This window comes from Rhinolophus hipposideros (assembly GCF_964194185.1).
Source record: "Rhinolophus hipposideros genome assembly, chromosome: 13".
Lineage (NCBI taxonomy): Eukaryota > Metazoa > Chordata > Mammalia > Chiroptera > Rhinolophidae > Rhinolophus > Rhinolophus hipposideros.
The window spans coordinates 63,055,372-63,083,170 of record NC_138059.1 but is presented as its reverse complement, the minus strand read 5'-3'; the positions used below and the strand labels follow the sequence as shown (position 1 = coordinate 63,083,170).

Sequence of the window (27,799 nt, the reverse complement as noted above, 5' to 3'; positions counted from 1 at the left end):
AATGATTAGGTCATGAGAGTGGATGGTCTAATCTTCATGAATGGATTAGAGCGCTTATAATAAAATAGATCCTCGAACACTCTCTTGCCCCTTCTGTTATGTGAGGACACAGTGGGAAGATGGCCATCTATGAACCAGGAAACAGCCTTCACCAGATATAGAATCAGGCTTCCCAGCCTCCAGAACTGTGAGAAATAAGTGTCTGTTGTTTATAAGCCACGAGTCTATGGTTGTTACAGCAGCCTGAGCAGACTAAGACACTATTTAAAAGATACAGCCAGTCACAATATATATTTGTTTTGCTAACTATGTGAGGTTCTTCTTTTATTTTTGTAAGTAACAATATTGGAAGCCTTCAAAAAGTATTTTAGCCTGGGGCTGACATCACATAGAAAATCCAACTGAACATCATGTACCTTTTCACTCTCTCATAACTTTTGCCCATTATCTGCTTTCCCGCTAAGTTAGAATCTTCACAAAGTATAATTGTGCCCAATGCATACACCCACTTTTTCGCCGTTCTCTTTCCTTTAAAATAGCTTCAAACCATTCATGTTTCTCTTCTGGTGTTTTTGCCATACACACAAACCATTTATTTTTGGCTGTGTTATGTATCTTCCATCCATTTACAACGATGTGTCCACTGCTATGGAAGTCAGCTGCAAATTAATGGGCAAACGTGAATGAACAAATGTTACCTATAATATTATATCAATGCAATCATTCCACTTATGAAAGTTCCAAAACCAATGAACTCTTCAAAATATCTTTGCCTTACATATGTGTATTGAAGAACATAAAAATTTTTAAAAATTAATGAAATGTTTATATTTTGAATGCAGTCAGTGCTAAATAATGCAACATTTCTAAGTCATAACATTAATGGGTAATCAAACAACCAAATTAATTAACATTCCTTTCCTCTATGTCCAAAAATATTGTTAATGTTCTCACAGCAATAAAAGAACGTTTAAATAATCTTCATTTCAATAATCAAGTATTCAGAGTGTCAGATTCATTTTGCCTTCCAATATTCCTTTGAAATATTATTCTAGGTTTCAGAGACAAAGACTATATCCCACGGAACAATTTTCAATTACTGAATGAACCACATAATAAGAATCGGACCAAATGACCAGAACATAGCAAGAGGGCATTTACCTAATCTGCAACAAATGGAAATATACAAACATCCATCCATTATCACTGCACATAGGTGAAAAGTGCACACACACTTTAAAACCACATCATTACATATAATTGACAAGAATAAAAACATACCAAAAGAAAAATTCTTTTAATATGAATTTACATTTATTGTCTTTTTCTAGGTCTCACTATAATTTTGCCTAAACTGTCATGCTGGGTTTGAAAATGTCAACAGCAAACCCTCTACGTCAGCTTTCTACCTAACAGCAGGTAGAGAACGGTGACGTTACTTGTAACCAGCCTTTACTGGCATGGCAGTCTACAAAGCAAAGATTCCAAGATGGAAAAACATACAACAAAGGCCTGAATCCGCACCTGCACCAATTAAGCTAACACTTTATTTGTCTCCCCTAAGAGTCACTACACACTAATGATGGGTAGAGAGGAGGTGAGCCACAAAGCATTAAAAGTGGTTTAGAGAAATGACTTCATGGTACTGTGCCTGTTTATTGCTTGTTTGTTTTATCCTCAAATGATCTATTTTATTAAGTTCTGAGTAGAGGCGGACATGGTTGCCATTCATTCTCCCATAATCTGATTCCCACAGACTTTTTAGTTCAACATACATCATCATACATCATCATACATTATCTGTGCTCAGACTTAACTATTCTAAAAATGCAGTACCAAACAATGCTGTTGACTTGTAAGGTATTTAAAAATTCTAGGTTACATTTGAACCAGAACAGAATTATACAGAGGGTGCCAAAAAAATGCATACACATTTTAAGAAAGGAAAAAACTAATAAAATTGTAATATTCAATATTTACTGATAACAAAAGATGAATACAAGTCATGTGTATACATTTTTTTGGCACCGCCAGGATATGTATCTGTATTTTATATGTGTATGCCATAATCCCATTAATACTCAATAATAATTTCTGATAATACAGACATTCAAACTGGCAGAGGATTTTGTCCCACAAAAAGAAATTATACTTTATTTTTAAAAGGAATTTTAGTACTTTTCTTCTTACCTTTACATATTTAATTCCTGTTTACATCCTATACAAAGTAGCAGAACCTCATAATACATGTCAGATGAGTGTCAATGGAATTATTAAGGAAGTAAAAATGATTAATTCATTATTACATTACAGTCCCTCCTTAATACCATAAAAAAATAACCAACTGAGAAACTATGATAAATTGGTGGGGGAGAAAATCAGACTGTATGTGTTCACACCATCCTCCTACATGTTGTCATGTTACAAGGCCAGAATCACAAATTAACCAATTCTTAAGAAAGAACACAAATGATCAGGTGCTATTTTTTAAATGGATTTCCAAGCCTGTACTGTGAAAATTTCCATGAAAATTAATTCTAGAAAATTCAATAGCTTTCCTACTTAGCCCTTAAGCTGGATTCCTTTTACAGCATCGTGATCAAAGAACTATCCTCAGAAAGAATCTCCCCAAAAAAATTAAGTTAGAATTCACTGAAATGAGAGTTAGAGCTAGAGAATGGTAGAATGGAAATTTGGCCACAAACTCAATGGCTGCCATCTTCCATAACATGGGAAGTAATGAATAACATAAATATATTAAAATAAATAGACAACTGTTTACATTTCTGAATGTCATATTATCATCAAAATAATTTTCTTTCCAGTCTGAGGTATGACTATGCTAGAATACAAGTTATTAACATTATAAATAAAAGTATAATCATATTTATTTTTCAAAAGACTTGAGATGGTTATGGTATTGACTAGAATATTAGTCTCATTTCAAATGCAATTATTTCTTCTGCAAGTTTTGAGCTGCATCAATGCAATTAATGATCTAATGGAGTCCTTTACTTAGGAAAGCATTTTCCTTATACCTACAGTATACAAAAATATTCAGTATTTCTATAATATAGTCAAATAGTCCTCCTCTCTGTTATTTTGTCTTTTTCCTCTGACTGCTCTAACAAAGTATCTCTTAAGCTCTAATGCACTGCATGTAAATTACTCAAGTGAGATGCCTGTCTTACAAGGGAGTTTACCAATGACATTTCATTTTAAATCTACTAATCACTTACCTGTGCCATCATCCACATTCTCCACTTCCATCACTTCTGTGTTGATCCGGCCACGAAAAAGGTACCGATGTCCATCTGTAGATGCCTTGCTATTCTTCAACCGTCTTATAATGGAGTAACATCACAAAAACAGTATTACTCTACTTAATGCAAAACAATGTTGAAGCACTATAAGTTAAGCAAATCTTTCAAAGCGATCGCAATTCAGTCATGTTATCAAATGTTAGGCTCTCGATGTTTTTCACTTGTGTCCTCCTATTCATTACAGCACTAACTGCTCTATAACACGTGACTTACATGCTAGTTTTTTAAATGAACTGAAGCTCTGAGCTCAGGACAATACGTAGATGACAGGGTAAATATGTGCTTTCACTCAATATAGGACATCAAAGGTGCCCAATGAAACTCTGACAGACACTAATAGCTGGTTAAAATTTCATTTGATTTCTTTCACCTTCATTTCTCAATTTTCAGTAACTAGCTAGTAATGCCCATCTTTTTCAAGCGCTGGTAAAATTCACTTAGTACTCATGATCCTTCTACAAGTAAGTTGACTGTCTTGTGTGTCAACTGAAGTGAAACTATTTTTCCTCCACTTTTTATGATATTATACCCTGTATACTTGTTGAGTACATATCTTAATGCATTTATGATCATTTGTAAAGGTCTTTTATTTAATAGTCCAAAACATTCCAAAACTGTGTACAGCATATCCAATACCGACCTTTAATCTTTAAAAGTATGTAACACCAAGTAAAAACATCCAGATCTACAGGAGACCACTTGGAATAATGAGTTAGGCACTTACATATGTTTGTAGTGGAAACACTGAACATTCAGGAAAGATTGTTTTAAAAACTGGGTCTTTCAAATTAAAGAGGAAAAATTCCAAAGAGTGATTCAGGAGGATTAAAGAATAGCTAGTCACTCAAGAGATTTCCATTGTCCTGAACTATCTCATTGACAAAAATCTGGCTAACAATTTAATATGCAGGCCTAATGATTAATTCATTGTGTAATACAGGCACACCTAGCAAAAGGTAAGATGTAAATGTACACCAAATTCAGTGCTCCCTCTCCTCCTTTCCTTCGCGGTTAGATTCCTGCCCTGAACCGGAAGAAGTGGGTGCAGGGAGGTATTACAGATGCCTTCACACTCTCTGAGTCCCTTCTTTGGAAAACAGTGCATATTCCTGCTTATCTGTCTAAATCCTCATCAAAACTTCAGTCCTTCATCACTACTAAAGAAAACTAAATTGATGCATTTGTCTGAGTGAGAGTCTATTAGCCCCAGGCCTTCACGTTCCTGCATTCCCAAGTTCCTTATGAAAGCACCCTCTAAATGTCCTCTGTTAATAAGCCTCCATAAATGCTATAAATTAGGGATTTAGGCCAGGTAGCTGTAAAAGAGGGCATCACTGCAGGTGAAAGATAAAGAATGCAGAACAGACTAATATGCAGGTAACTGCATACTCTCACAGGTAAGAAATCGTATCATGGTGTCTCTCAAAAAAGAATTGCTTATAAGTTGATACATCATACTTAAAACCAATCATATTTTTAAAGGATTAATATCCTCGATAACAGTTTTAGTCACAGGCAAATAATCGTGGCATGGAATCTATCATTGGCTCCTATTTTCCAATGTATTACTTTTCTTTGTGGTCCTGCTGTGAACTTTGTACAGTCTTTTCATATTTCTCTTGACCTGCAGATAATAATATTCAGGGTGAAATTCTAGTAAGCATCTGACCAATACTGTAATGTTTAGCTTAAATAGAGAGATCTTTCGTCTCTTCAGAAAATGGCTCTATTGATGTATAAAGATTAAAAAGCCTATGGCTTGAAAATAATTTTACTCTACATTGTAATGTTGAGTATTTGCACATCTTGAGTTTATAATTTCCCTCCTCATTAAGTATTTCAGTGGTCACCAGGAAACATGTACAGGAATGTTCACTATAAGAGAAAAACTGGAAACAACTCTAAAGTCCGTGAATAGGAGAATGAATACATTGTTATTAATTAAATGATTGTGATATATACAACCAATGGAATATTATACAGCAGTTAAGATGAATAATATACAGTTATATACAATAATATACAGGAATATTATACAGTTAAGATGAATAAACTATTGCTACACACATGGATACGTACTTTAGAAAGCATGTTGTATATAAAATATAAGTTGCAGATGACTAAATACACTGATACTATCTTATAAGGCTCATAAACAAGCCATATCATGTTATATGTATCAAATCCTACATAATACAATATTTTTTTTAAATACTCGTTTCACCTAAGATTAGTAGTTAGAAATGTGAAGAGCTGGGGATGTCTAAGTAGCACTCTTGTCTTTAATGAATGTAATTCTGAGATTAAAACAAATTCTTCAGGTCCCTGCTTCTTGTAAGCATAACACCATGGAAGTTTGGAAAAGGTTCATTTTACTCATAGTTTCTGAAGGATCATTAGAGCTTAGATTGCAGATGGTAAAGGAAATGAAGTCTTCTAAAATGAAGGAAACAGACAGTGGATTCACACCACTGCAATTCCAGAGGGGAATGGACATGCAGATTTAGTAAGTGATTTCCGTTTCTAATCATTATGGATTTTGCCCATGTTATACATACATTCAGAATATTTGCTAAACCAAAGTTTTGAATTTTATAAAACTTTCATTGTTATTTAACTTACTTACATACTAAGACCATGAGACCATAAATGATATCATCATTTGTACACTCTTCAGTTTGCAAAGCTTTGGACTTAATGGTGTGTGTGTGTGTGTGTGTGTGTGTGTGTGTGTGTGTGTGTGTATAGATATATACATATATATGTATATATATATGAATTTATTATTAGGTCAACTGTAATTTTAAAAAATCTCATTCTCAAATGGATGCTTTTAATACCTGCGCCTAAATGTATTAATTAACTCAATGGGCTCAGTGGGGGAAATCCTTTCACAATGTATTATGTATGTCAAATCATCATGTTGTACACTTTAAATATCTTACAATTTTGTTTGTCAATTATACCTCAAGAAAGCTGGAAGAAAATAATTGCACCTAAACAACTTGAATACATAATCATTTTTTAATGAGTTACATACAAGTAAAATTAACAGCCTCTACTACAGCTTCCTAAAGCCTATTTCTATTAATCCTAATCTTGCTATCAAGCACAAAGAAATTAGAAGAGCATGCTAGAAAAAATAAACAGGCTCATTTTCACATGTGATAAAGAGCAACTTTTTTAAAAAGTTCATTAAGAGAGATGACAACAATTTAATTAACTTTTGGCTCTAATCGTAACCTGTTCCCTTTCATGAAGGTAAATGGTACCATTTCACTGAAATGAATATATCCTAAATACAGTTAAAAAGAAGCACACAAAGGCTCAGGAAATTTCCCAATTAAGTTCAAGTTTACTATTTTGCTTAATCAACCTGCAAAAAATTTTCCTGAGAGTTCAAGAAAATGTCCTATCAAATAAGTACCTTCTGGGAAAAAAAAATTATATCCATGGTTTAAAACAAACAATATTACATCAATAACATTAATATACATCATTATTTAAACTAATGATGGTTAGGTTATACCAAGGACTTGTTTGGGTTTCAGTCATTCAATCACTTATTTACTTAGTCAACAAAGATTTCTTGAGTATCTATTACATGGCAGGGCTGCTCCAAGTCTCTGAGAAAATAGCGGTGAAAAAGCAGCAAGACCTTTGTCCTCATGGACTTTATAGTCTAATCTTGTAAAGATGGCAGGAAGACAACAAATAAATAATGGAGATAATATCAGCAAGCACTTTCCAGATAACGAAAGAGAATGGCTGGGGGGCTACCTGGGATGGGGTGATGAGGGAAGATATTTCTGAGGAAGTGATATTTAAGTGAAATCTAAAAGACATGAAGAATCCAGCCACATAAAACTCAGAGGGAAGAGCATACAAAGAAAAATAGCCGGTGCAACACGGAGGAAACAGAATTCTTATTCCCTCTCCTAAAACTGTTCCTCTCCCAGTTTTCCCCATTCACAGATTTCCTTGATCCCAAAACCTAGGAGTTAACCTTAGTTCCTCTCTCTCCCTCAACTTCCCACATCCAATCCGTTAGAAAATCTTATTGCTTCTACATGCAAAACACACAAAAATCTCTTCACATCTCTTCTTCATTTTCTAGTCCAGTTCACCAGTATCTCCTCCCTGGGTGACAGTTGAGGTCTCCTAACTGGTCTTCATTTACTGCTCCACAATTCATGCTTTCCACTTTTTACAAAAGTAAAGTGTTTTAAGAAGGAGAAAGGGGCTCCACTTTGCTTAAACACTGCTGAGAAAACAAGTAAAACTTTCAACAGCAGAAAAGTGACCACTTAATTAGAAAACATAAAGGTCAGTGGTGACTTTGACAGGAGCTGAGTAGAGCAGACGGAGATGTTTACAACAAAGGTTTCAATTTTTATAGCTGGTAGTGTCGGCAAAGTAAAGGGATAATCATAACACAGGGGTAATGAAGGAGAATATTGTTCTAGGTGAAGAGACTGTGGATTTTTGGGTCCAAATATTGTATAGATCATCTATATGAATTTTGAACACACAAAAAGGGTGACAGAAATTAAGGTGGGAAAAAGTGATACAAGAGCTAAAGTAATCACTGAATTCATGTGGGGCAGACAGATATGAATTTCTGTGAAAGGGAATAGACATGGAAAGCTAATGGGCAGGAAGGACTAATGGCATGAATTTCACACGTGCTGGCATGGTTGAAGGAAGAGGAGAGTGGCGGGGAAGCAGCATTAGGAAACAGGGAGACACAAGTACCTGTCCTACAGGGTCTGAGTCAAATGCGTTAGAAACAACAACAAAAAACTCTTTCCTCCAGAAAGCTCCTGGGGAGGTACTGTCATCAAATGACAGTCGCCTTTCAGTTAGGTTTTATAAGAAGATGAAGAGAACAGTCATAGAATATGTGGGCTGAGTGTGTGGAAGTTGACTGATGAGATCATGAGTTCCCAGGACCCCAGTGGAAAAGGTGGAAGCTGTGAGATTGGTAAACGATTTCTGAAGTGTTACATGTTTATCATCTTACCTGTGTTTTCTTTTGCAATACACCAAAAGATTGTCAAACAGAAAAAACACCCGTTCTTGAATATTTCCAGAAGAAATTTTCAGTAAGACGCCGCACATTAGCATTTCAGTGCAGGTGTCAGTGATATTGGACCCCTAAGTGAGGAAAAATGGAGATGATGTCTGATTACTTAACAGAAACTCTCATGTGTAATTCTTCTTCTCCTTCAAAGCAAATGTGTTGTTATTGGAAGAGGCAATATATGGACAGTATAGAAGTTCAAATATTTACACACTGAACCTAGGACTCCTTCCCTTCCAGTCTCATCGTGGTCAGTTTCAGATGCTACAACTAGAGACACACCTGTCCTACAGGGTCTGAGCTAAGCGGATTAGGAACAACAACCAAAGACTCTTTCCTCCAGAAAGCTCCTGGGGAGGTGGCGTCATCGAATGATGGTCACATTTCACATAGGTGAGCACAGATCTGTGCCTGAGGAAGTCCTGACTGCTTCCCAGTGCCCAGGGCAGAAGAGGTGTTTATCACATGTCACACGATCACGTGTACACCTATCATGTATTTCACCCCTATGGTGTCTTTCAACATAACTGAATATTCGCTTAAATCTGCGTGAATAACATTACTTGACTTGGTTAGTATGTTATCTCCATTTTGAATATTGTCGCTAATTTTAAAAATCTAGATATTTATTCTTTCCCAGATATATATTTAGTCATTGAACAACAAAGTATAACAACATTTGGATCTAAACAAATACGAAAGTCAGGTTTTTAATATTTCTACAACATGCCAGGTAATGCGTTAAACATTTCCGCCAAGCTAGCCTCTCTATTCCTAAAGTTTTAGGGGGGGAAAAATGTTAACTGAATTAAATCAGCTTTGCAAAGTTTTTCATGGGTCACCATGTAGATGTCAGAGGAAGTAGATTGTTGTACTGTGAAAAAACTGTGACGGGAAACAAAATACCACCCGTGAAAATAAGCTACTTTAAAAGTGTAGTGATACTCCACAGTGGTAAACCAACATTTGAGAGGTAAGGTGTGAAAGAATTGTTTAAAAAAAATAAGAGGGCTTTGCATAAATCATTAATTTTGAACTGCCCTAAAGCCATTACATGTAATGTAATGTGTATACACACATATTTAATGCAGATACTTTTAAATAATGGTTTTACTCATATGATTCGGAGTCCTGCTGTCTTTTAGCAATTCTCTAAAATAGAACCAAAGTAATGGACTTTTATCATTAAGATGATTTATTTTTAATGCATATTTCCCTTTAGAAAGCTACATTTATTATGTAAAATCAGAAACTGTTTCTTTGCAATGAATTATATATCTATAGAATTAAATACAGTAAAACCCCAACAAGGAAGTTACATGGATAATTTTAATCCTGACTCATGGATAATTCTAAGCCTGACTGCTTTTATTAGATCAGGAAAAGAAGGCTGACTGATAGTTCAAGGTAAGAAGTAATCATAAATAAATAACTCTGACCAGTGGTGGGAGACATCCAGGCCTCTCTCATTCCAGAAGCTTCTCTCTTTTTACCCCAAGTTTTGCAAACCTATCTTATTATTCCTTCACCACCACTGCCCCAGCATTGCAAAGGGTGAAATACACTGCGGGAAGCCCACCCGTACATTGCACAAAAGAAATGGTACCTGCACTACAGAAAGACCTTTACAAAGACCACATTTGAAACAACTGCAGGGTGTTCAACTCTACCAATGAGGAAGTGAAAAATCTCACAGGGTACATCTGTGAACCACAAACAGGAACAGGGTGCTAAAGAGGATTAGAGAACATCAAAGGAGCAGAATAATGAAACAGATATTGTAATCTAAATGGAACCAGGTCAGAATCACTGCCAATAACCAAAGAGCCAAGAGTATCTAAAAATAGTGAGAGGGCACGAACAATGAATACATAACTGCAATGTAATTATATCTACATTTAATTACCATTCAACCCAGTATGTACCACTCACTGTCTTAGATGCTGGGGACCTAGAGCTTCAGACATGATCCCTGCTCCCAAGAAACATGTGTGGAAGAATCAGATATGTGAATACAGAATTAAGTGCAGTGCACTCATTGCAATAATAGAACATTAATAAAATGAGAGTTGGCATGAGGTGACGTGCTGAAGATCAGAGATAGATGTGTGTTTATAATTACTGATATAGTTCACCCCATGCTGTGGTTTCAGGTTTCCATCATTCTCCAGTTATTTTCTCTGTTAAATATACGAAGTACAGCATTTAAATATCACTTTCCAATATGGTTAAGAGGTCAGACTGAACGAATGGAATAAACAACAATGACTTCAGTCATAAAGAAGGGGATCTACAGCCCCCGATTTTGGCAACATTCCTAATCAACAGCACCTCTTTTGGTTGGGTGTACCTCGTGTTACAAGGTACAGCAAGAGAACAGTAACAATTTACCATCTAATTTGTAAAGAGTAGAATAATATTTGAATCTCTATAATTCGAAATATAGAACTGGCTGCCAATTAAATGGTCAGCATACATGAAAAACTATGACACTGCAAAGCACCATTACAGAATTCAATGTGGAATCATAATGCATTTCATGAATGGACACTTGTTAAGTGTCAAAGTATGCTTTCAGAAAATGACACTAGCCAGAATAGGCAACGAGAACCATGTGTATTTATTTTATGGCTTCTTTTCTAATTTCCAATGTTTCTTCAAACAGTAAAATCATGATTTATGAAATATTGTAACAGAAAAAATCTCCTCCTCTCAATAAACCCCATAAAATTAATATTGCTAAACCATATCTGGACTGTCTGAAGGGTCAATTTATTTTATGTTAACAAGTTCCTCAATATAAGTTACATAAGCGTTCATTACTGATTCTTTGCAGCTATGAGGTGGCAAAAATCATTGTAATAGGAAACTATTCACTGGTTATCTGACCCCATTATCAGTTCTCCCCGCCTAACACCAAGGTCTATCTTATTCATCTTGCCAACTAAATGTTGAACGTCAACTTAAAAAAAAAAAAAAAAAAAAAAAAGCACAAACTGACTGCAGAGAGGAAACCACAATCTTGGGGAAGATGAAAGATGAACAGGCCTTAAAACTTCTTCACTCATATACAATGCACTGACAAAGATCTAACAGAGCTAGACCCATTCACAGTAGAAGAAAAGAATATTGACAAGAATGACACGTAGATGGATGTTTCATAAGAGAATAGTTTCAATATCAAGGAAGTCTCTTGAGAAAATTAATGAATAATTGAAATATCCTTTCAAAAAAATCTTCTTAAAATACTATGAAAGTCAAACACGAAATGAAGATATATCACATTGAATGAAGAATATTACATAATTTTGTCATAAAATGTATACCCTCTCCAAAAAGACTCAGCATTTGATTCACTCCTTTGAGATTCAAATTAACTGAAATCATAACCTAAATTCTGATACATATTAGATAAAATGAACTAATAATAAAAATTTTCATTTAATTAAGATAATGTCCCAATCAAACTTTCCCCAGCTCCCACTTAGTATGAAATTTTGGCCCCCCTTTTATGTGGATTCACTTTCAATGGTCTTTTTCCTGAACCACTTATCAAGGATTATCTATAAATCAATTCCGCCTAAAGGTACTAGACAAATTGTATCTACCAAAGCACCTTGTACAGAAGACAAAAAGAAACAGATCGTTTATGAAATAACACGAGAACATGACTTGAAGTCAATATACTGTCAGACCCAAACTTCATCAAATACAAGAAGCAGATTCCAGAACTAACCAAAGGTGATTTTAAAATGGTCTTCGTAGCATTGTATTTCTCTGTGTCAACAAGGTAATCAAGAGGTGTCAAATTTCTATTGTTCCTTTTTACTTTCTAAAACACAATAATTATCTTGGACCTTATTTTTTCCCAATACCTTCATATGTTAATAATTCCTCTTCTTATCTTTCATTGAGATTTTTCCCCCCCATTGGAGAGATCAATTCCAAACAGGCCTATAAAGAATGTAAAGCTGAAATACTAAAAGACATAGTGTTTATTGATACTCCCTTGTCAATATCATTCAGTATGATTCCAAAGACAACAGTAATCATTACAATACTAACAATCAACCAAAAAGCAAACTAAAAATGGTCCTGTTCTATGAGATTAATCAATGACTCTGATTAAACAGCTAATTTCCAAGCACCTTGATCATTGCTTTACAATTAATTTCAGTAGAATATCCTGTGGAAGGTTTGCAAGGTTGGATAAGATATGAGGTCAGATAATTAGTTCGCGAACTCATCCTAGAAAAAGTGCTACATACTTCATTACTGAATATCACTACAGTCTCTTTCTAAGTACTCCACTTGGGAAGCTATGCATTGACGCCAGTGCCTAGTCCACTGTTCAAAGCAATTTTGGAACTCTTTTTCTGGAATGGCCATCAGAGCTGTCATCACATTGCCCCTTTGATGTCCTGAATATCATCAAAAGGTCTTTCTTTCAATATTTCCTTTATCTTTGGTTAAAGAAAGAAGTCATTGGGGCCAGATCAGGTGAGTAGGGAGGGTGTTCCAATACAGTTATTTGTTTACTGGCTAAAAACTCCCTCACAGACAGTGCCGTGTGAGCTGGTGCATTGTCGTGATGCAAGAGCATGAATTTCTGGCGAAAAGTTTAGGTCATCTAACGTTTTCACGCAGCAATTTCAGCACTTCCAAATAGTCAACTTGGTAAACTGTTTGTCTAGTTGGTACAAATTCATAATGAATAATCCCTCTGATATCAAAAACAGGTTAGCAACATCATTGCAACAAGTTCGCAAACTTAATTATCAGACCTGGTATATGACTGAGATATAGTAAATTATATTAACATTAGGTTGGTGCAAAAGTAATTCTGGTTTTTGTAATTATTTTTAACCTTTTAAACCGCAGTTACTTTTGCACCAACTTAATAAAAGGCAGACTTCAAGTATGAGCAATTAAAACAAACTACAAATCTTCTGTGGTAGTCACTACATAAACGTTGACCAAAAAAAAAAACAACAAACTAATTTGGGTAATAGGCAGGGTGCCTGAGAGATTTCACTGTAAAAAGTCTTCATTTGATGAATGGGAAAATAAGACCCTAGATAATTCAGTAACTTATTTGAAATAATAATCCACCTAAAGTGGAAATAGTGCAAATTCATGATGTATCAGACTCAGATCCCATTCCAGAGAATTTTAGTTACTGAAGCAAGAGTGGCATCTCCAAGGTGGTCCAAAAAGGTCTGCAGGAGCTCATGGAAGGACCTAGATGGGAAGCTGTTTCCCAACGTTAGCTCAACATTTCAAACATCAAAAACTCTTTAGGGAACTATATATGTCCTCTAATCGTCATGCCATCCAACATCTGTCCTTGGCCTTGTCCTTACCCCACGAAAGACACTCTAAACTTACACAAAATTGTCTGTAAACTGAGCAATAAACCCTGTTAGCAATTCAAAGAAAGCTCTTTCACCATTCCCACACCCTCCCGGGACCCGAATTCCTCCTGGATGACTATGTCCCTCTGTCTCATGCACCTTTGGAGTCCCATCAGATAGCTTCTCCTAAACTTCCCAGAAGGGACCAGGCCTGAGTACTCTAACAGCTTCCCCCCTCCGCTCTAAGTGGTAGACTGACAGGGGCCAGCAGGTTCTTATCACGAGTTGTCAGCCATTTGGCGGCAGTCCCTCAAAGTCCCCAACTCCCAAGTCATCTTACGCCATCATTTTCAAATCTCCTCAAGTAAAATTTGTGTTGCCACTCTTTTTGGAACCTGGCATTCATATCATCTCCACTGTGTCTGCTGAACCTGACGGAGTCACATCTGATTTCCTCCAGCCAGTTTTCTCTGTCTCAATGCTCCATTTTTCTCCTGTACTCCAAGAGTTGTACACCCAGCAAGGCTGATAAGGTGCAAGCACCCACCACTATGGGTTATGAATGACACAGTGTGGCCCACATACACTCCTCCTTGGAGTAACTGGCATGTACAGTACAAGAAATATCCACACATTTTAAATAATCATTTGTTTCTGTAGTAGACTCAATTTTTAAGATATACACAGGAGGAAACAAAATTATGACAGATCCCATTCCCCTAAAGTGCCGAAAAGGTAAGTCTTTTGGGGAAAGGCCTGCCAGATGTCATCGACAAATCCTGCAGTTTAAAGCAAGTTTGGTTTTTCTTCCAATATCTGAGTGACAACAGAACAGCAAAAGAAAACTTGAGTCCATTTTTCTCATCCCAGCAGGACAACAGCTCCCCAGAGATAGAATTACCATCATGAATCAACTGTAAAACACACAACCATTTTAATTGATTGAAATGAGTAGCCTTCATGCTGAATGGGAGGTCACCCCAGACACTTGAAATGGAAGAATATAAATGAGGAGGAAGCTAAGTCAGATTCCAGTTAGCATTTTTAAAAAATTCATAGGGAAAAATGGATAAATAGGAGAATTCCCCAAAGTCAATGTTTGAGGTTTCATTGCAAATCTAAGTGGCCCCAATTTTACATCTAAATGAAAACCAACATATTGACGATAAGAAACAAATCAGTCAATTATAAAGCCTTGAAGATAAAAGTGATCCACTTGGATTTGTGTCATACAATATTTGGTTAGAAAGTCTTTAAAACTTCTTTACACTTTTTAAAAAACTATCTTAATTGCTTACTTTATAACAATACAATCTATCGCAGTCAAAAGCTCATGCTCAGCTAAATTAAGGCAACTAAAGACAGATTTTAGTTTATTCTTTATATACCACTAAAGTAATATTGGGCTCCAACTTCATGAAATCTCTGGAATCAGTTACCACAGATGAAAACATACTACAGATCCTGAATATCACTCTTTATTGGCTTTTTTGTCATTTTTATAAATCTTTCTTTAATGAATCATGAACCCATAAAATTTTCATCTTGAGTGGACCTTAAAAACTACACGAGAGCCAGTTCATTCGATTTAGAAACAAATTCAAATTTAGAGAGATTAAGTGGGCTTAAAATGAAATGCATCATCAAACAGTTAATTTGGACTCTGAAAATAATATCACAGCACACTTATGGAGTCTTAATCCCCTTCTTTACTCTCTCCAGGATTCAGGCTATGTACTTACTGACTAAAGTTAAGACAGAAATAAAGAATAACCATGCTGGATATCATAAATACTGAAATAGCCAAGCTATAACACACACAGTATCGACTGGCTCTCTCACAAAACTTGAGGTTAAGTCAATTCACTGTCACTTTAAAGATATTTAAAAATAATCATGACAGCCCTTTTCAGAAATGGCGATGGCCCCCGGCATTATCCAGGAAGATGGCCACTTCCAATTCCATCCACTATCAATAATTCTACACAGAGCCTGAGATGTAGCAGAACTAGTTTAAGCTCAGTTGTTGAGAAAAATGAATGTACCTCCCAGCCTTCAATGTGACACTGCCATTCCTCTAAAACTTCCAACTTCTCCATCTGTCTCTTGGCCTCGTTGATGTTGGAACAGACGGCTTTCATGGCTTGGAGGGCTTCCATCACTGCTGCGTAGTCACTGTGTTTCCTTGGAGTCCGCTTCAGCAACTCCTGTGTATACACAAAAAAACAAATCGCCCTTTGATCTTCAGCTTTCTGGTACAGCAGGTTCAGACTGACCAGGAAATGAAAACTGCAAAGATCGTGAGAGCCACTTTCAGAAGTGACATCACAAACTCCACTAAGATTCAGATCAAAAACAAAAGGTTGAATCAATGAATAAACATGACCCTAAGACATATTTGGCAATCGCTTTAATTTTTGTTCCCTCAAAATTATTTTGTTTAGAAAAACTAAATCAGATTTCTCTTTCCAAATTGTCACATATCTCACCTGCAGCATGTAATTTTTTATAAGTTTACTTCTGCTCCCACATAAGTACATCTTTACATGTTAATTTCATTCTTCTAGTCTTTAACAGAAATAACACATCTTTAAATGAATGTGTCCAATAATTTAAAAAATAATTTAAAATATCTTATTGCCTAATAATTTTTAAGAAACTATAAAACCATATCACGAATCAAGCAAAATTTTTACATAATATCTTATACTCTAGCAAAATAAATAATTTATAAATTCCACAATACTCCATCATTAAAGGAACAATTTATGCCCTTTTCACCAATAACTCAGGTTAATTCTCTACAATAAATGAACTGCAATATGTTCCTCAATAGCTTTCTTTTTGTTTTGGGGGGTGGTTTATTTATTTATTTTTGTCTTTTTAGTTATGTTGTTGTTTTCTTATTTTCCATTCAGGATATCAGAGCTAGAGTAATCTTTTAAATATATTAAAAGGTCTTGTTAGTTGTTTAGAAGCACAAAATTAAACATCTTCACCCACTGTCTAGACAGTTATGACCACATTCCTTTTTAATTAGTCATTTGTTTCCTTACTACAGTTGCCATTATCATGCAACTAACACAATTACAGAAATCCTGAGGCCAAGTCTTTAAAAGAATTTCCTTAATTCTTAACATACAGTGGGAAAATATGCAGTTGTGATACTCTCTGATGTCTGTTATTGCTGAAAATTCTGCCATAACTTTGAGCCTGCATTTGATATGTTCACACTCTGTCTTGCAGAGTTAACACCAAAATAATACACATTACATCACTCCCAAGATGGGGTTTAAAACACTATGCTGGATCACAAATCCATAAAAGAGATATGCAGCCTTCTCCAGCAATTCTAAAGTGAAGAGATATTTGTGAATTATGTAAAGCGGTCAAGTCCATCTGCAGGCTATGATTTAGGGCTCAGTGGGTGTCTGTCAGAGGAGTCAAGACACGAATTTAGATACTGTGAAACAGTGAGAGAAATGACTAGTAATACTTTTCTCTAGGTTACTTGCTACGAACCCTGTACTGATTGGCCAATCCAATTTCAAGTTCCACAAATACGACCAACATATCTTTTCTTTAACGCACAGCCTAACTCCCTACTGTTTTTCTCTGAGAATATAAAACCATCCAAAATCAAAGAGAACACCAGCACAATTTTTTGGCTAGTGTACAACAAAGAAAAATATTAACACCAACATATTTATTACACAAATAACTAGTTTTTTCATGTATCTTTGTGAACATAATCTTCCAAGAAAGGGAAAAGACGTCATCTTTCCACTGCTTGAAAGTGCTCTGAACTGACCTCTCTCTTCCTAACTAGGGACTTGTCCATTGATGCTATCTTTTGAGGGGTCAGCTGAAACACCTGAGGTCATCCTTATACAGAAATGAGTGATTTAGAACAAACAGTTGGCATGATGCACTTCCCTTAAAATCACCATCCCTCCTAACTGTGAAAACAAACAAATCCCTGGGACTCCAAAAGCTGCCGTGATGAGTTTACATGCATATCTGAGTCACCAAATCATGTCTAAAGGGACTCTCAGAAAGACAACAATCACGTTTGCACCAACCCTCCCTGCCCTCTGAAGACCGGGCCAAAGCTTTGCATGACTGGAGATCCTTATGTTATCGTCTCTCTCTGGCTTAACCACGCAACTTTAACTTGTTTTTCAATAAAGAGAGATTCTTTTCAAAGAAATTTTATACAGAACCCCAATTTATGCAACTGACAAAAGTTGTAGTAAAAAGTGTTGTTTTAATTCAAATTCATGACATTTATTTCCCAAAAAGTAAATCAATAGAAACACCAGTTAATATGTCCATGGCATTTCTGAGTATTTTTTTAATTTAGATACCAAGTAGTAATTAATATAGATACCAAGTAGTAATAATTTAGATACAAAGTAGCAATAAAATAAATCAGAATTGAATATACATGAAAAATAATGGCTAACATTTATGGAGTACATAGTATGCTAAGTGATTTATATAAAATCGCTCAATTAATTATGTAACAATTTATATATGCATATATATGTACACACACAGATATACATATATATACATATACAAACTCTTGTATGTATATACTATTATTTCATCATCATCATCATCATCATCATCATCATCATCATCATCCTTTCTGATTCACAAATAAAATCCCAAGGCATTAAGAGATTAGATTATATGCTCAGTCATGAAATATTTAGGCTTTGAACTCAGAGCCCATGTGCTCAACCACAACCCCAAACTGTCTTTACTGATGTAATAGTTTCAAAACACCTCACTTCTGGAATCGCTATTCTAATCTCTTCATAGACTCTTGTAGTATAAGTGTAAGTAATACTTTACAATATGTTTTTCATAATAAAAATTTTGGTCATCGTAATGAAGCAATGGACCTATGACCACTAATGAAGCATTACCTATCTTCCAGAGGCAGTGTTTTCTTAGCACTGTCATTCCACATTCTATCATCTATTATCCCATGTGACCCTCACTATTCCCTGTAATAATGATTCAAAAACCAGGCTCTGAAATTATGTACTTTGACCTTAACTTCATTAGCATCAAGAAGTCACCAACATTAGGGGAAATCAATACCAACAGAGAATTTTTATGAGAAGCCTGTAGATAAAGTGTCATATAAACTGATCATAATGTCCTTAATGGAATCTGCCTCAAAAGTAATGCCTTTAATCTAAACGAAACTCAAATATGTATGTTTCCTACAAAGTGCCCTAAAAGTCTCTTTTCCCGAAAGATTTGTTTCCTATTCCCCATATAAATTAGTACCAAAATAACTATTTCCCCCAATAACTACAATCTGCCCTTTCTTTAGAATGTCAGACTATTTAAAAGAAGTTTTTTAAAAAGATCATGAGCCAAATATGCAGGCAGAAGGAAAATGCTACCATGAAGTAAACACATAAAATACCTTCAATAGGAGAGGGTACTTGCATATTCTTTGTATCGGTGTTACTAAATATCCTTCTAGGGGAACTTCTGTGTTCTTCCGTCCTCCAAGAAGCATGCAGTTCTGGGGTGGAAATAAACATAATTAATTACACTTTTAAACCTGAAGTAAAGCTTTCATCTACCATAAAATTTTCTGCTGAAAAGTTGTGAAAACAATTCTCTATATGGCTTCTTTCTCTGAGAAGATCACATCCAGGCACAAATAACATTTACAGGTGAGAAAGAGCAATACTATTGCCTTTCATATTAGTCCGGAAACCAAAATGTGTTTTCACTCTGTATCTGGAAAATCAATTCACATATATTCTCCTGAGTATGAAGTCTGAGGAAAAAGATAGACATAGAGATGGAGGAATAGATGGATGGACGGATGGATGGACGTATGAATGAACAGTAGATAGAAAGAAAGATAGATAGATAGATAGATAGATAGATAGATAGATAGATAGATGATAGATAGATACAGAAACCAATCCTGCTTATAAAGGAAGATTGTGTTGTTTTGTAGAAGAACAGGCCTAAAGACAACATGGGTTCAATCCATGCTCTACCACTGACTAGTGACACAAGTTGGACTGATTTAGGAATTCTAGTTTTCCTCTCTGTAAAACTGGCATATTTAACTAAGTGATCTCTATGTCACTTTTAGCTATAATACATCACCAATGATACTGACCAGCCAGTCTCAGAGAAGGAGGTCAGACAACTCCACAGAAGCAACATAAATGGAGAAGTCTCCAAATCAGCAGTCTGAGTGACAGGAAATAGAAGTTTCCATTTTCCAGAAAGTGATGGTCAAGAGGAAATCAACTCTGATAAACAAAGCCTTAATACTCTTGGCATCTAGTCTTTGTATTGAGGTTTAAGCAACAATTTAAAAAAGTGGGAGGGCAGCCGGATGACTCAGTTAGTTAAAGTGCGGGTTCTGAACAACAGGGTTGCCAGTTCAATTCCCACATGGGCCAGTGAACTGCACCCTCCAAAACCAGATTGAAGACAATGAGCTGCCGGCCTTCCATTCCCGCATGGGATGGTGGGCTGCGCCCCCTGCAACTAAAGATTGAAAAAGGCAACTGGACTTGGAGCTGAGCTGCTCCCTCCACAATTAGATTGAAGGACAATGACTTGGAGCTGATGGGCCCTGGAGAAACACACTGTTCCCCAAGTTTCCCCAATTAAAAAAATAATCAGATTTGAAATTGGTGCCAAAACCTGTTTCTGCAGTGCCTATCAGAGTGACTGGCATAGAGCAAGCAGTTAATAAATATTTAATGAAAGGGCAACAGGGCCCCTTCAACATCATACCGATAATTTCGCAACTTTTCTACCACTATATTCATTGAGAGGAGAGACAAAGTGCTGAGGAGGGAAGGAAGTGATAGTAGCAGAACAAATCCACTAAGCAACTCAGCTTCAGCTCCAATTTGTGTATACAAGTCGTTAAAAGCAACACCATGCCTCTAACATCACCCAGACACCTCAGAAGACAGAGCAGCAGATTTATATTGTGATTCAGCATGCTCCTGGGAGATCCATCCCCTCCTGCAATCAGGTTACCAAAATAATCTTCCCAATTCGGTATGTATTGTCACGAGGAATCTTATGAAACACAGCTATGGTATTTACATCTCATTATTGTTCCAGTGATGCTTCAACGTCCCCATATGCGTTAGCAACCCTTATAAAGGTGGCCACCCCGTTTACCTAGCTCTGGGCTGAAGTGCTCTAAGGAACGCATGACTGTCTGACCCACTTTTATTTCCTTGTCTGTTAGTTTTGTGTAGATGATGAACTCTCTCCAAAAGAGCACAGGCTGGTTGCCATTTTGGACTGGCTTATGATAGCCAGCTCTGTCCTTATGTATACATAAAGAATGCTTCCTAAATGAGCTCCCAGAACGTTCACTGATCATCAATAATTACTATGGTGGCAGTGCATCCAAGTTCCCAAAATAATAAGGTCATCATCCAAATCGATAAACCCCTGTATGTTTTTCAAAGTGTGTTATTATCCCCATTTTATGAATAACAAAAGCGACATCAGAGATATAATGAGTTTCCTAAAGTCCTGCAGATAATTAGTGGGCACTTAGTGCCAGAGCAAGAACTATAAAAGCCAGGTTCTTCTTCTCAGACTATGCTGTAGGATCATCTAAAAACAAACAGTCTTAACTGCTGACTTTTTTTAGTGTGCCTTCACACAATTCAGTTGACAAAGATGAATGCGAAGTCAACTCTGCTGAGAACAGAATGCATTCAATAAGACAGCAGAGTTCTACCACTTTCTAAAGAGCCCTAAAATGCCAGTGGCATAGGCGCATCTTCTGGTCATGGCAGGGAGAAGAAATCAGGAAATCCTCTTCGCAAACAACAAAGATAACACTGGGCAAAATTGTCAAAAAAACAACCATTTCAGGGTTCTAGAAATCAACTAAAGTCAAACAATGCACTGAGATGTTTATTCATGAAAAACTGCTGGACTTCTGGTAAGAACAGTGGGAGTCTGGCATTCTGGCCAGGGCTTCTCCCATCCTCTCCCTCCCCACTTTACCCTGCCTACCCCAACTCACCCTGCATGGTAACATTACCACAGTAGCATGGGTCCTGAAAACCTGCTGCCAGAGGAGACTGCAGAGGGCAAAAATCCCGCAACCTGGGGTGCTGTCAATAAAATTAGCACACTCCATAAGAAAAAATGGGGAATTTCCACAATTCTGCCAGCCTGAGACTGCAGTTATGTTTGGGCAAGTGTCGCACTGCACATTCAGAGAAGAACTGAGAGGGCCCCTTGGGAAGAAAAACCCACGTCTGACTCGAAAACTGCCTGTCCTTTGAATGCCCCCCACCCACACACTCACACATACAGATCAGTAGATAAGACTGATGTCGATCTTTGATCACCTCTGACAAATCACCAACTGGTCACTAAGATAAACAATCACAGGAGTGACCCCTAAAGAGTTTTTTTATAAAAGAAAAAAACTAAGCAGAGATAACAGCAGCTGCACATACAAGAGATACAGGTTCTCAAATAAAGCCCAAGCAACTTACTAAAACCAAACAAACAAATGAAAAACAATAACCAACCTCAGAGAAATACCGTGTTTCCCTGAAAGTAAGACCTAGCCAGATCATCAGCTCTAATGCATCTTTTGGAGCAAAAATTAATATAAGACCCAGTCTTATTTTAATATAAGACCAAGCCTTTAACATAATATATAATGTAATGTAATGTAATATAATATAATAATACCAGGTATAATATAACATAATATAACATTAATATAATATAATGTAATATAATATAATGGCAGGTTTTATATTAATTTTTGCTCCAAAAGACACATCAGAGCTGATTGTCCGGCTAGGTCTTATTTTTCAGGGAAACACAATAGACTTGATAAGTTAAGATGCATACTGTAGTCCTTGGAGCAGTTACCCACCCACCCCCAAAACAATACCCTAAAGAAATCAACAGAAGAAGAGAAACAGTATACTACAAATATTTGTTTAACACAAAGGTAGGCAATAAAAGAGGGGCAGAGGAACAAAAACAATGAGACATATACAAAAAAGTAATAAAACAATACATGTAAATACAACCATATCTATATTACATTAAAGGTGAATGAATTAAACACTCTAGTCAAAAGGCAGAGAATATCAGACTAGATAAAAAAGCTCGATACAACTATATGCTGTCCACCAAAGGTATGTTTTAGATTCAAAGACATAAGCAGTTTGTAAGTAAAATAATGGAAAAAGATACAAACAGTAAGAGAACTGTCATGGTTATAAAACTATCAGACAAAATAGACTTTAAGAAATATTCCTAGGAGCAAAGAGGGACTTTTTATGATAATCAGAAATACAAATACAATTTTAAATGCATGCATATCTAACAACAGAGACTTGAAATGCATAAAATAAAAACTGACCTAATTGAAGGTCAAATAGAGAATTTAACGATTATACCTGCAAATTTCAATCCCACCCTCAATAACTGACAGAACACCCAGCCGAAAGGATACAGAAGACATGAACAACACTGTTAACAAAAATGACCTTACATTTCTAGAACACCTACAACCAATTGCCGCAGAATGTACTTAGTTTTCAAGCACACATGGAACATAGAGAAAAAATAATAACGTGCAGTTCAAACCATATGTTAGGCCATAAAAAAAGTCTCAATGAATTTAAAAGGATTTAAGTGATTTAAGTATGTTCTCTGACCAGAATGGATGTAAATAAGAAATCAACAATAGAAAGAAATTTGGAGAATTCCAATATTGGGAAATAAAATTTCAAAATGTTGAAACTATGATGAATCTAAGATTTTTACCCTACTTGCAAGCTAAAATGTTAACCTGTCCCAGATTTATGGATATAGGAACAACCCATGAAACTTCTAGGAATGAAATATAGTATAGGTTTGTTGTTTTGGTGTTTTTCCTCACAGCGATAGCAGTAGCCAAAGTAGCATTATTTTGGGGCCCGTTTCCAAAGCCCCACCTCTCACATTACAACACAAAGAGAGCCAGGTGACACATGCACATATACAACAGGAGAGGAGACCTGAGATTAGGAAACATGAATCTTTCATAATGGCAGCAGGCATGTTTGCCCATTGCTGAGGAGGAAGAGAATATCTCTATCTTCTGGGGCTGTTCATAATACAAATATTATTCAAAAGATAGGCCAGAACAAAGGCAGTCAGTTCCTCTGCTCAGAAAAAGTACACAAACACAAGAAGCCCATGGAGAACTGCCTCCAAAGACAAATTTCTAAATAAATAATGGATCAAAGAAATCGCAAAGGAAACTAGACATTTTTAAGAAACAATGAAAATGAAAACACATATCAAAATTTATGGAATGCAACTAAAGCTGTATATAGGGTGAAACTCATTGCTTCAAACACCTATATTAGAAAAGGAAAACAGATATGTTTCCTTTATTCTCAACAAACTATGAATAAAATGGAACTTCCTCAACCTGATAAAGGACATCTACCAAAAAAATTGTAGCTAACATCATACTTAATGACGAAAAACTGAATGATTTCCCCTGAATATAAGAAACAAAGCAGGAAAATCTGTTCTCACCACTTCTATTCAATATTGTACCAGTTCTAGCCAGTACGAGAGAAAAAGAAAATTATCCACATTGAAGAGGAAAAATTATCTTTACTCTCAGATGACAGGATCCTGTATGTAAAATATCCTAAATATTTTACAAAAAAAAAAAAACTTCTAGAACTAGTACATGAATTTAAATCAGAGGATAGAGGATACAAGGTATCGTATACAATATTCAAGACACAAGAATATACAAAAGTCAATTAAATTTCTATATATTATTAACAATGAAAGATCCAAAATTTAAGACAATTCCAATCACAATAGCATCAAAAAGAGTAAAATCCTTATAAATAAACTGAACAAAATAAATATAATACCTGAATACAGATGTCTTAAATATGACAACAAAAGCATGGTAATAATGGGGAAAAAACTGATTAATTGGACTTCAACAAAATTTAAGACTTTTGATTTTCAAAAGACAATATTTTAAAATGAACTGACAAACCACACTGGCGGGAGATATTTGCAAATAATATGTTTAATGAAGGAGCTGTATTCAAAATAAAGTTATAGCCAGAATAAGATAAACATTGCAATTTAAATATGTGCAAAAGATCTGAAAAGGCATTTCACAAAAGAGAATATATGAATAGCTAATAAACACATAAAAGCATGCTTAATGTCATTGGTCATTAGAGAACGGTAAATAAAAATCACCTTGAGATACAACTACAACATCCACGAGCATCGCTATAATTGGAACTGATAATACCATGCATGAGTTGACAAAGATATAGAGAAACTGCAGTCCTCACACATTGCTGGTGGATGTGACACAGCCACTTTGGCAATTTCTTAATAAATTAAATATAAACTTACTATGAGCCAGCCATTCTACTCTTAATATCTACCCAAAAGAATGAAAATATATGTCCACACAAAGATTTGTACATGAATGTTCATAACAGCATTATTTACAATCGCCCAAACTGGGCATTTCCTGACTTTTCTATACTAACAAATGTCTCTCCCTGAAATGACCTTTCATATGTAGTATCTTCAAGGTTCATAGCTATCACAGTCACTTGTTGGCCCAATGTTCAAAAAATGGCAAATGGATAAACAAAAGATGGTATGTCCATTCGATGGAATATTATTCAGCACTAAAAATGAGTGTGATATGGATACATACTACAACAAGTGTAAACCTCAGAAACATTTTACTCAGTAAAAGAAGCCAGGTATAAAGGTTATATTGAATAGTTTCATTTATATGAAACCTCCAGAAAAGGCAAAACTATAGATACAGAAAGCAAATCAACGATTACCTGGAGTTAATGGTGGGAGTGAAGATGGTGGGAGTGAAGACATGAGGGACTTTTGGGGGATAATGGAAATGACCTAATATTGGGCGGAATGACTGCTCCTCCCTACAGTCTGCCTAATATCATCGAATTCTACATGTACAGTGTGTTCTTCCCTGGAAATTCAATTGTCCAAGTAACTGCCCAAATATGCATCTATTTGTATTATCCTAAAGAAATTAAATATACATTCTTGTTCTTTTTATGAAAACTGAATAAGGAAAGCATATAGGAGAAAGAGCAATCTTTAAATTTCTTTTGTACCATCCCCATGATTTGTTTCCTTCCTGTGACTGCCCTACTTACAGCTTTTTTAGCAGAAGTAAATGAAACCCTAGGGAGTAAGGGATATAAAAGCAATGATGAACTCTGGCATAAATGTCCTCCTTCAGTAGGAAGCTGTGGGCTTCGCAAAGAATTCATAATCAACCAGGACACATTATCATTGTGTCCCCATATACAAGCTTCTCCCGACTCTCATGCGTTAAAAGATTTATCCCACAAGCAGTTTCTACATCACACTGACACTTTTCCTTGGCTCTTACTGGACCTATCAACACATCACAGCATATTAACACATAAATATATACTTACCAAAAGAAAGGTCCGGATTGTTCTAATTTTGTTCAGTTCAAGAAGCAGTTTTTGTGCCTTCTCGTGGTTACTACAATATTCATCATAGATACGAAACTTGTCTTTCTGTGAATTCAAGTAACAATGAGTTAGTCATTTTATTAACTATTTTTAAATATTAACCTGTATCTTCTATGAACTTTATTAAGTGTTTACCGTATTTCAAGAGCTATATTGTGTGTATGTATAAATATATCTTATTTGTTTATTTTCCCTGATCCGTGACAAATAGCCTAGGAAAAGAGATAGATTAATTACAGTCCAATATGACGTGGCCACAGGAAAATGAACCAAATGGTAGCAACTTACAGAGAAGATAGTCCCTGGCTTTGCTAAGAGGATTCAGATAAGCTTTAAAAGGGAAGTAACATCTGAGCAAGGTCCAGAGAAATGAATCCATGACTCCAGGCAGGGAAAGAGAAGAATGTATTTTAGATAGAGGAAAAAGAGAAACACGGTACCCTCTCATTTCATAGGCACCGATCTGGGCAGTTGTGTTTAAAAGAGACACTGACAAACTGGAGAATATTCAGCAACAAGTGATGAAGATAACAACACTACTCACGCGAAGTCATTTCAGAAAGTTATTTGTTAGTACATAAAAGGAAATGGTAGCTACATTTAAATAGCTGTCATATGGTAAAGGATTCTCAACTTTATTCAGCTTCAAAACACAAAACTAGGACCACTAGGTGCAAATTGTAGGGGAGTGTGATGGGCAGTGATATGCAGGTTGGAGATTAAAAAAAAGATCTTTTTAATACTTACAGCTGTCACTAGAAGTGATCAAGTCAAAAACAAAATAAATCGTCGTAAATGCTATAAAGGGGATACTTTCCAAAAAGGAGGCATTTCACCATCATGATCTCTAGGCTTCCTTCCATCTATAAGATTTTCTCTAAATGGCTATGATCAATATCTATCCAAGCAGTACCAATAACAGTAGAAGACACAGAAAAATGTATTGATCAAATTCTAGAACAGAAGTGTGTCCCCTGAAACTTTAAAGACATGCATTTAGAGAGAAACACAGAGTGCTAGCTTACATAGCCAGTAGGGAATGTATTGCATTACTTAATTCAGGAGATGGTATGAACCAGAATGAAACAAACTTCAGAAATAGTTTAGCTAAATTCATGGATGACAGATTGATAGTGTGTTACTGAGGAAATGCACATCAGGGTGGAAGATTCCCATGTGAAGCCCTGAATTGACATAGTAACTACTCCAGCTGGCAGAAGACTTGAATTCCCTCATGAAACAGAACAGCCTGGGTTAAGTGGACACAAACATGCCTGACTTCCGGTCATACCCACCTTCATCTTTCTACCACCAAGGAACTTCTCCCTTTAACATAATTATCTTTATGAACTATTTTCTGGTTATCAAAATAACATATACAGAGTCTGCTCACTACATATAGAAATACAGATCTAGAAACTACATACCGTTCCCTTTATAAAAGAT

General features: G+C 35.8%; 1 protein-coding gene across 1 annotated transcript in view; it reads right to left on the bottom strand.

Moving 5' to 3' along the window:
• Positions 1–27,799, bottom strand: part of PREX2 (phosphatidylinositol-3,4,5-trisphosphate dependent Rac exchange factor 2) — a 242,281-nt gene that overhangs the window by 149,210 nt on the left and 65,272 nt on the right. Inside the window, exons 4-9 of the mRNA XM_081070293.1 lie at positions 26,294–26,398; positions 19,210–19,311; positions 15,806–15,967; positions 8,347–8,480; positions 3,240–3,343; positions 510–659 (exon numbers count right to left, since the gene is read on the bottom strand). Of these exons, the coding sequence (XP_080926419.1) occupies positions 510–659; positions 3,240–3,343; positions 8,347–8,480; positions 15,806–15,967; positions 19,210–19,311; positions 26,294–26,398 (757 nt within the window). The remainder of the gene's footprint in view (positions 1–509; positions 660–3,239; positions 3,344–8,346; positions 8,481–15,805; positions 15,968–19,209; positions 19,312–26,293; positions 26,399–27,799) is intronic.